The 11,366-nt window shown below is 31.3% G+C and overlaps 1 protein-coding gene across 1 annotated transcript in view; it reads left to right on the top strand.

Annotated features, from left to right (window-relative positions):
• The window catches only part of LOC119676609 (3-hydroxy-3-methylglutaryl-coenzyme A reductase-like), a 30,826-nt gene extending 26,325 nt beyond the window's left edge, over nt 1-4,501 (top strand). The window contains exon 4 of the mRNA XM_038087853.1: nt 4,290-4,501. Within this exon, the coding sequence (XP_037943781.1) occupies nt 4,290-4,501 (212 nt within the window). The remainder of the gene's footprint in view (nt 1-4,289) is intronic.
• Nucleotides 4,502-11,366: the final 6,865 nt, after the last annotated feature.

Here is an 11,366-nt window from a genome sequence, read left to right as displayed (position 1 = left end):
TCAGTAAAGTTAAATAGGAAAAAAAATTTTTTTTTGCAAAGTAATGATCCAGTACAAGTTAAAAAATAGTAGAGACGATCAATGATCGAAGCGAATTGACGCGACGACGCAACGGTACCACCACCAACCAACTAAAAGCACAGCCACGAACTGAATTGCCAAAAACCTTGATACCGATCATTGAAAAGCAAAAAAAAAAAAGAAAACAACGCAAAAAAAATTAGCAGCGCAAAAAAATTGCCAGCGTCCAAAAGAGCCAAAAGCAGCTAACATAGATTGACGAAGTTAGTTGTGCGGCAGGCGGTAGTTTTACGTTTACGTACCCACACTTACAAACGAACACATAAAAACCAAAACCAAATTCAAAATATGTGCAAAAAATTAAAAAAAAAGAAAAGAATAATAACAAAACTCAAACACATCAAAAAGTGTCTATAGAAATATACTGGTGATTATATGTAAAGAAGCAAAATACAACAATCAAAAAATAAAAATGTAAAGAGAAATATGGCAAAAAAAAAAATCAAAAAAAAAAATTTGCCAACAAAATTATAACATGTATATGAACGGGAGTAATAGACGCAAACGTCAACGCAAACGTAAACGCAGCCGTAACCACAGATAAATTCAAAATCGCTGTCGTCGTATACATTAACGCCAATACTGAAACGCAAACATTGGCGTAGACAACGACTACGCAGCTGACAAATCGTCTGTTACGAATAAACTTTGCCGCGCTATACGTCATTATGATCTGCTAAATATTTGCCATGTTCGTTTGTCTGTTAGTTTGTTTGGCTGTGTATTTATCTCTGTATAGTTTGTCGGTTGATTTGTCTTTTAGTGGCGCATTTCAACAGCGTTAGCTGCGCGCCAACCAAACGATCAGCTCCCTTAAAGTGGCGTAAAGTAAGTAAAATAAAAAAGAAATTTAAAAAAAATTTGAGAATAAAAAACGCAAAACCAAACGACCGACTGACTGACTGATCTTCATAATGTTGTTAGATGTGCCAAAGCATTTGATGTTGTTGTTGTTGGTACTGCGAATTTTTGCTGCTCTTGTATTTGTTACCTTATGTGTACTCAGTTTTCTATGTATTTATGATACGACGACGACGACGACTACAGCAACGTTGTCGTAATTTTTTATAATAACAATATTAAAAAGAAACAAAAATTTTTTATACAAAATAAAAATTCAAAAAAAAAAAATAAAAAAAAAAAACAACTCATATGAAACATTTAAACTGGGCGAAGCAAACCATAAAAAACTTTGCAAATTTTTTAGTTAGTTTTTTGTTGTTTTTGGTTTTCGATTTTTTTTGGCAAATGTTGCTGTTTGAAGGTCAACTTTACGACCCATAAGCGTAAGTGAATACTGTTCTGTTTGTTGTTGTTGTTGTTGTTATTATTTATTTTGCTTGTATTGTTAACTTATAATTTTAAAACACAAATTTTTTTTGCTTAATATTTTTGGCAGTTTTTTCCTATATAAAAATATTGAGGTATTTAGTATTTTGTTAATTTTACAAAAATATTGTTAGTATGTGTAGGGCCAAATTTTTTTGCACACAAATACATTGACGCAAACTTGCACACATAAAAGCATATGCGCGAATTTTATAATTGTAAGTTCTGGTATGTTTTTTTTTGTTCGTTTTTGATTATTTTTAGTAGTCATTTTTTTTATTTATTTTTTATTGCAAATGTTTCTTCTTCGTTTTATATAACAGATCATTTTAATTGGTTAAAATATACTTTTCTTAGATATATTTTATGGCAAATATTTGGCAATACACGTTTTATTGCTTAGCATTAGAATTGATAGAATTTAATTTAGCGTAACGTCGTAAAATTTCGGTTTTTTAATGGACTTTATTACTTTTACAGATGTTCTCTATGATGTCTGTGCAAGATTATGGGTGTCAGTCGTTGAAATATAGCCGAAAATGGAACACGCATTACATACACAGATGCTGCCGAGTCAGGAAACAGAAATTAAATTAAATTGAATTAATGGAAGGGTGTGGGGTAAGTATTTTACTAATTTTACTTTATCTCAACATATATGAGAGTTTGATCTTAACCTATTAAGCTTCAATGGAAGCTATATCCAAATCAAAATTGATATGAATATTTTTTGCTAATATATCAAATAATATGATTATTAGTTACATACTAATCTTTTCTTTTCTTTTGTTCTATTTTTAAATACAACGTCTACGGTGTTCCTAAGCTCTTTGTGGAAAATGAAAGCATCATCGATTAAGTTATTTAAGTTCCGATTCTACACCACGGAGGTACTCTCCTTCCTCTCCCACCGGTAACCAAACAAAGGACAAGTGTTTCTACTACAACAACACTAATAACTTAATTACATATATTAATTGCAACAAATGAGTATTTGCAATCGTAAGTAGCTAGGTATTTTCATTACCCAGAGTGACTTCGACTGACAAGGGTAGTTATTCCAAATTTATATAAAAAATATATCAAAAAATGTATATGTGTATTATTCTATAAGCTTTTTAGCAACAGGAGCATCAAAATTTTAAAATTTAAATAAAAACTCTTTTAGATGATGCACTTTGCTTTTGTAAAGACTGCTGAGGGAAAGCGTAATATGAATTGTGATTACTAACACTAGAAAGAATGTAGAAGGTTTCCTTGAAAACAAGGAAATTGACTATATAATGAAATATTATCTCGCATAAGATTGTAATCAAAGTGAGACTTGGAATTTTTTCTAGATGTCCAAATTGTCACACGAAATTTCGCACTAAAGTTTAGTATTAGCATTTCTGTCACCAGAGCAGATTAAAAACTCTTTTCTAGATTTAGTTCTAGACTTTATTCACAAAGCTTTAAGGGGCTTTGTTTGATCAATAGTGAAACTGGTACAATAGGTCTCTTCTGGCCGCAGTACCGGCTGTTGGGCAATTTTCACGACTACTCTTTAATAATTAGTACTAGCATTTATTTCGCGCGAAAAATTGACACTCTATAACTCCATTCAACAAAATTTTCTACAAAGTCAAATTTTTGTGTACATTTTTATAAAATAATGTCAAAAAGAATTTTCTACAATCTAAAACTTTTGTAGAACATACTTTTTATACGGATTCTAATATCAATGAATATAAATGTATGTTAGTTGTAGGTCTAACAAAAAATAAGATTAACATTAAGTGCCAATTGTTCTCTTATTGTATAGGGATCGTCTTTCAAAAACCACTACCTACTTCTATACATTTCTACATTCTTAGTACATAAGCACTTTAATATCAAAAGAGTTTATAACATCCCTGTTACATATGAAACAGTTTTTGTTAGCAACTTGTCCACTTTTTCATTCCTTTTCCCTGTTTTAAGTGGTTTTCGTCTAATAGCATGGTTATTGCTTTAATTCACTTAATAACTATTTTTAAAGTTCGGAGTTAATAGCAGTTCTAAATTTATTTTTATTAATAACTATTATCCAATTATTAATTATAAATTATTTTTATACTCATTATTTTACTGATATTCTGTGAATTCTGTTAATAATATATTTTTATTGATTTCTCAAATTACATCGCACGAGATTGATCAATGATCGCCGTAGTCACACTTTGTGTGCTTTATTCATTTACTGTAGAAATTACCTGATTTTTTTATGTATTATTCACACACCTTATTCCACAAAACTTATATTTATCAATGTAATTATCACTTAATTTATTAAAGAAGTTATATATTTTTTTAAACTAATGTTCTAGAATTGCAAATTTTTTAAATTTTATCAAACAAGAAAAAAAAATATTAGCAATAGCAATTAGAAATATATTACAGCACAGCATTACACCTCGTGCCGCTTAGAATTGAACTGAACGCACACGTTTATAGCGGGGCAAGTAAAATTCTTTTGATTACGAAGTACTACATAGCAGCAGCAGCAGTAGTAGCAGCAGCAACAGCAGCAGCAACAAGGCAACTATACCAACAACAACATGAATATACAATAACAAATTGCTAAATAAACAGACGAAAAATATGTTCTGCAAACTGAAAGCAACAAAAAAATGGCAAACGTTTACGGCATTTGAGAGATCAAATTATAGTAAATAATGAAAGAGAGTGCACGACATAAAAAAATCGTCGTTTTCATGGTTGTTGTTGCATTCGTCGTACAAGCAAAAATATAATAATTTTATCTCTCCTTAGAGTGTAAAAAATAAAACTAAATTGTGTATAAAGCCAAATGGTGAGAAATAAAAAACAAAACAGCACTATAGTAATGCGAAAATTAGGACACAATCAACAACAACGCATTGTATTACGAAGCAACAACACCAATAACAACAACAACAGCAGAACAGCAAAACATCACTACACAACAGCCAGCAATGAAACACAAGAGCATTATCAACAAACGTTAAGTGGCGGCGGACAACGCGAATATGTGTGCAAAAATTTTACACGAAAAAAGAACAACAATGACAACAACAAAATTTGCCATTAGAAAGCAAAACGGAGTGAGCAAAAAGCTTGGAGTAGGCAGAGCAAAAATGCTAATATGTATATGTTTTTCTTTTTTTGCAAATAATTTGTATTTAACCAGAAAGAGCACAAGAATATGTAAAGAGTAGCAATAGCACAAGCGACGACAGAAATGAGCATGACTGAAAGAGCTTACAGAACATGCGAGCAGCATAGAATTATTTGAAACGCAAATTTTGCGGAAGATCACGGTGAACAAAAAAAAAAAACAAACTTAAGCTTGTGTGTATTCATTTATCTGAGTGCAGCCAAACATGAAAGTGAAAATTATGGCCAATGTTTATTATCTTAACATATATTATTTAACAGTGAATTATAAATAATATTAGATATTTTGTTATGTGATAATTATCAGTAAAATTTATTAATAATTAATTATTAATTAATTTTTAAACAATCATTACTCGTACTGGCAATGTGAGATACACATGTTCTAATCTATTACAGTAAAAGCCATTCTATTTCCGATTTAAAACTCCAGCTACGGTTAATCAAAATATTATACCTCTTGTTCTTCCCTTGTTCTTCCATTGTTTATTATTATAGTCCTATAACCCATTGCACCATCTTTTAGAACATGGGTAAGTAACGTTTATCTATTGCATGTCTATTTCTTGTTGACGCTCTCCAATTCCTCTCCAAAAATGTGTTTAAACATTGTAACTCTTGTTCTTCCTTAAGAACTCCATTTTTCATTATTATAATCCATTGCACTATCTTTTAATACATACATAAGTAATCTTCATCTATTGTATGTATATTTCTTTCTGACACTCTCCAATTGCTCATTCACAATGTTTTCACATCGTTCCAAAGTACAACGATCCATACCTTTCTTATTGAACTATATTTGCGTGTTCACAGGATAAAGCATCCGAGTACTTTCTGTTATTTCTTGCTGTCGTTATTTAATTGTATACGCGCGGTGTTCTCATATCTTTCCAAAGTACATTGATCCAACTTATTCCTGGTCATCTATTTTTTTGTTTTCAGAGTATTTCACATTTGAATATCATCTGTTGATTTCTTTTTGTAGATTATATATAAGTAAGTTATATTCTACCTTTTGAGAGTCGGTCCAGCTTAGATTTATAGCGTCTTCCGTATATAATCTGTACTTAAACGAAAGCAATTGTGCTTGGGAGCTTTTTTCGCATGAATATAATAACTTTGTTGACCTATTTTTTTATAATTCTTTGCGTTTCTATGTCACTTTGATAAAATAGAATAGAATAGAATAGAATAGAAGTTAGTTTTAAAAAATTATGTTATAAATGGCTAGTGATAAAAGTACTGCGCTACATATTCTCTATTCTAAAAAATAATAAATTTTTTTTGATACTGTATTAAAAATTACAATTAAATTAAGTTAATAAACGTGTCCATGTTTCATAATTGTTTTGTCGTCACCTTAAATGAAGAACGAGCCACGGAGTACATATTGTATTCAACTCAGTTGGTTTCGAAATACCCAGTTTGGATTATCACACTAATGATGACATTTAAGAGCATTGGTTAAGAGCTACTGATCTATCAATGACTATGATAAAGAAAGACAAAACACAACTCTAACAAATTACTAATTTTACAAACTTGGAGTTTCTGGTTTACCACCGACTGTGATGCTAAGGAAGAAGTAGACTAGTACCACAAATATTTATTAAGCCTTCACTAAGTCGGTTCTTTTGTACTTTCTTTTGCTTTGGAGTTTAGGTGTAACAGTTAAGTGACTGAGTGCTCTGATTTTATAGCATGCGGCGCATTAGTTAAGTAGTTACCGATCTATAAATGTCCATGATAAAGGAACACAGAACAACAGAAGTACCTGTATAATATCCTGAAGAATATAGAATACCTTATTTAGGAGTTCCTGGTTTATCAGTGACTGTTATGTCTTCACTGAGTCTGTAACTTTTGTATTTAATGTAAATTACAAGATAGGCATGAGTGATAGGTACATACTAACTATACTTCACTAACTAAAATCCGGTCCATTAAACTTTATGGTTATATCTAAAATTGGTGTCATTATTTTTATTGCTAATTTATTATTTATTGATTCTGTTTTTTCCTATTAGGCGAAAAAAAGTAAATTTCGCAACTATTCAAATCAGCTAACCTGGCTGATTGGCATCTGAAATCCATAATCCAAAATCTAAATTAGTTCGATTGTTAGTCATTAATTTGGTTTCTGGTGGTTACTAGTGGTTTCTTGTGGAGTTGTTGCCTTTCGGCTTACATTTACATAAACCTACATACGATTTTTGGAAGGGCGTGTTCACATTTAAAACTTTTTGATCGAAACAAAATATTTTATGAATGTTTTGCTAATGATTCGATTTGCCTCTAAAAATTTTCGCAAATTCGAATTCATGCAAAATCCGCGATTAAAAAAATTTGTGCGATTCGAAGGTTTGTGCCTCGAAGCGTTGTGCTTTATGAGCGAATATGCTAATCGCGGTATCTATGGGATACTCGCATTCGGTTTTATGCTTTGTGTATCTATTAAAGCGGCTAATAAATATATTGTGTTAAGGTAGTAAAATAACTCATTTACAAGCGCTTTTGTGTTTTAGTTTTTTGCCATTTAATGACGTGCATAAATAATAAAATTTATATTTTTAGTTGCCTGCTTCGCACTGCTGTTTGATTTTATTAGCTAATTTTTTAGTTTAAATGACGTTATTAATTTTAAATAAAGTAAAATCTATCTAACTAGTAACTATGTTCCTTTTAGAGTGTTGGAGAAAACCTTGACACACTGTATTAGTTGCATTTCAGCGTATCAATATAAAACGTACTTAGTTAAAACTAGACAGAAAAAACAAAAAAAAAAACAAAATATTAAAAAACTATATAAATGTATATATATTAAATACAAATAAATATAGAAAATAAAAACAAAAACAAAAATCAAACTAACTGCAAAAATTCAACAAAATAAAACTTACAAAACCTCATTGCAATAAGCGTGAGAACCAATAAAATCAGCGGTTTTCGTTCGTATGAAAAAAGTATCTAGATACGGGCATGTGTGTAACTGCAATTGCATAAGTGCCGGTGTATTTGTGTGTAAAACCCATGTAAACGTTTTACAACGTTTAGCGTTAAACACACCTTCCCTTTTAGATTTGCTATGAAAAGATACAAAAGCAAAAACCTAACAAAAAAAACATTGCTAATTCCAGTCCCAATGTCAATTTGGCACGGCGCTTGGCTTTGGCTCGGCTAGGCTGTTTGGCATTTCGTGTTGCCTCAATATTTGTGGTATTGAAATTGGCTCGGAGTTAGATATTTTTATGTTGCGAAAAATCCACTTGTAGGCAACATCACAACATCACAACATCATAACATCGGCGTTAACAGTGTGAACACCGCTCAAGCGCTTCGCCCGTGTGGCACGTAATGTACGCAGAACCTTGCTCCGACAGTTGGTCCATATTTGGCGGCGGTGTTAATTGCAAGTACAAATGCCTCAAATGCTGAAGTTTCCAGCTTAGTTTTAGGTTTTCGCTTAATTGGAAAAATATAAATCAAGACAGATATTTTATATTAAACACATTTTTATTTTTTGTTCAAAAATTCTAAATTAATTGGCAACGGAGTAAAAAGTTCAGGGTCGCGGTAGCAGGTAGAAACTCTATTACTTTAATTAATGTGTAACATGAATTTATATGTAAAAATTGTTTTTTATTTCTATTTAAACAAGTTTTTAAATATATCTAATTTTTTGAAAATTTGCACAAAAAAAACTACTTTTTATAACATTAGCAAGTTGACCCCAAGCATTTATAGTAACAGCTCCAAATTTGGCAACGTATTAGGTAGTACAGTTTTCTAAGAGAAACTGGATATATCCAAACAACTTAGGACGAAATGAAGTATATGTGGTCAATTAACATATGTCATTTCGATGGTCAGTTGGTTGTTAGTGACTATAATTTTAAAGCTGTTAAGGATCTACGAAGTTAAGGTCTAAGAAGAATCATTACAAATATGTAAGACTAGATGCCAATAAGCTAAGAAAGCAACTGAGGTATAGAGCTATTTCTCGGCCGAAAAGATTTACGCTCTAAAGGTTACCTATGCCACTAGAAAGGTTAAAGGTTACATAAGGCTAAAAAAGCAACTAGGTTTGGAGCTCTACGAATTGGCGATGAATTCCACTTTCGAATGAACCACTAGCAATATGATTTTTATAATGACTTTGACAATATAAGCAGAGTGTAAGTCCATGTTTTGGTAAGTCATACCGAGAGGATTAAGGATGGCGCTCCATCAAAAAAAAATATTTGGAGCAATAGTTAAAGAGGATTTATGCATGGGATGATCATGTAATGAAGCAAAGACATCTGGAGAGAAGTGTTAAGTCAGGCTCAACCCAGAAATAGGTTTTGTATGAAACTTAATGTACGAAACAGGAAAAGCATGAACCGAACAGAAATGCCTGAAGGGGAAAATTTATTTAAAGTGAATTTCGAAAGCAGGTTGTTAGCGTCAACCTAATAAGCTAAACATTACATTGAAGTTGATAACACGTTGAATATAAAATTTAGCTGCTCTAACGATGTGCTCTAAACAGCTTGAATACAATTTAAAAATCCTTGCTCAGATCATATTTGAACAGTCAGAAAGAATGTTATTAAAAGCCACATCAATTTTCAAGTAAAGTCGATATGATGTCTTCTTATACAGAGTTAACTGTAGGTCATGGCAGGTCTACCAACAACCTAATGCTGTACTATATATTTAGTAGAGGTAACTTATAGCAGTTAAAAAAACGAACTGCTCTTTAACAAGGTAGCTATGTAATGGAGTTACTTATTAGAAGATTTTCATTAGTTGTAAGAGTTAATCATAGAAATCATTCCGAGTTCGATTATTTGCTTTTCTTTGCCGGCACATTTTCGGTGTCACAACAAACCTTTTAACCTAAGATACTTTAAATTATGTAGCTATCGTTCAATTTTCATCAGATCCTTCGGATCAAGTCACTCCAATACCTGACATATATTCTATTTATGTTTATTGTCTTTATAGAAGACCTTAGGGTTTAAAATCAATTCCAACATTTAATAAAGTAAAGCATACTTTTGAAGGAGTGTAGGTCTTCAGTGTGTTTAATCAGCGTTGCATAAGCAATTTAACGGAACATAAGGGCATCACCATCTTGACTTTTCCGCAGCTGGGATAAGGTATTGGAAGAGAAATTCAATTTTTTAACCTTTATTTTTAACTGAGAGTAACTCAGCTGCTAATACAACTTGATATTAATTTCTCTATGGAGGTTCTTAATGACATTGTTAGATCATTCACATTTAAAAGGGGTCACTATAAGTAGGCAATATCTATGTTGTTAATCCTTCCTATTTTCTATGTAGTTTTTCTATACAGGAAGATTTCAATCTAGTTTCTTCATGTGTTACAAATGTGTCTTATCCAGCTTGTAACTGATACCTCTGTAACCACGAACCTAGAGATTAGAGTAAGTTTTCAATTCAGTTTTTATTAATTGGGTGCAATAAATTATATACAATATCAGAACTAAAAGGTGTGTCATGGTAATTAGTTCCTATACGCCCATTTACATAAAATAGAAAATAATGAGCATTTTATTTTTCTATCAATAGACAATAACTCACTTGTTTTAAAAATGTTTGAGACTTTTATTAAAATTTTTCTTATTAGCAGACCAAGTACCTATAGTACTATTGTCTTCTATTACTGCAGAGTCCACTTTATGAATATTAAATAGTTTTACTCTTCCAAAAATTTTCTATGAGGTCTTCCTGTGTCATATGCTTAGAGAAAATTTTCAATTTAAATTTTACGGACACTAAAGATTTACTTTTACATTAGGCCAATAAATCATCCACCTAATGGATACTTTCTAACTAGTACCAAATTTTGACAACGAAACTAATAAAAGTCCTCAATACATAACTCAATGGTACATTAGCGAATAACTGTAAGACCGTAAATTTTCCAACTATTATCTTTTTTTTTTGTAATTACAAGATATAATTTTGACACTTCAATTGAGTAGAAATTTTTTTCTTTTTGTTTTTGTAGGCCAGGTGAATGTACTTGTTCGCTTACATGTGTTGATCATTATTTTCAAGAATTGGGCTTACAGCAGCTATGTACCGTACCCGTTGTTGTTGTTGCTTTAATAAATGATTTTTTTTTCTTCGTGCAGTACTTAATTTTCGCGTGCGTAGGTTTCATCCATTCAAACAACATCCATTGAACTCAATGAGTACTGAGTACTTTCCGCACGAAAGATATAGAAATATAGTTTCGACTTTTTTGTTTTTTTTTTGTTTTTTTTTTGTACTGTACTTTTCAGTTATGAGCTTTCCCTTGTTGTGCAAATATGCCTTCAGTCACTGCATTGCCCCGCAGTCTTCTCTGCTTCAACGCTTACAACTTGCGTTACCATCACACATTACATGCCACATTCGATCCACTTCAATATCTTTTTTTTTTTTTTATTTTTTTTACTAATAATTTTTTTTTTGTTTGGCATTCAATTTGCGCGATTTTTATAGCTTTTAGGTTTTTTTTTTTTCATATGATTTTGCTTTACTGTTTGTTTTGCGGGGTGGGAGAGTATGTTAGGTTGGTTAGGTTTTTTCATTTAATTTTTTATTTTGTGGATTATTACAAGCGTCATGAGTAGTACGCATCTGTCAGATACTCGTGCTCGTATTCGTACTTGTGTTGTAGTTGCGTTAGGTACTTACATGTGCGCCACTTATGAGCACTTTACAACGGTATTTATTGTGTTTTTTCATTTTTTTTTTTCTATTTTTATTTTTACTTTT

This window comes from Teleopsis dalmanni, chromosome 2, assembly GCF_002237135.1.
Source record: "Teleopsis dalmanni isolate 2A chromosome 2, ASM223713v2, whole genome shotgun sequence".
Lineage (NCBI taxonomy): Eukaryota > Metazoa > Arthropoda > Insecta > Diptera > Diopsidae > Teleopsis > Teleopsis dalmanni.
Note: the sequence above shows the minus strand (reverse complement) of the source record. Positions and strands in the feature narration are given on the sequence as shown.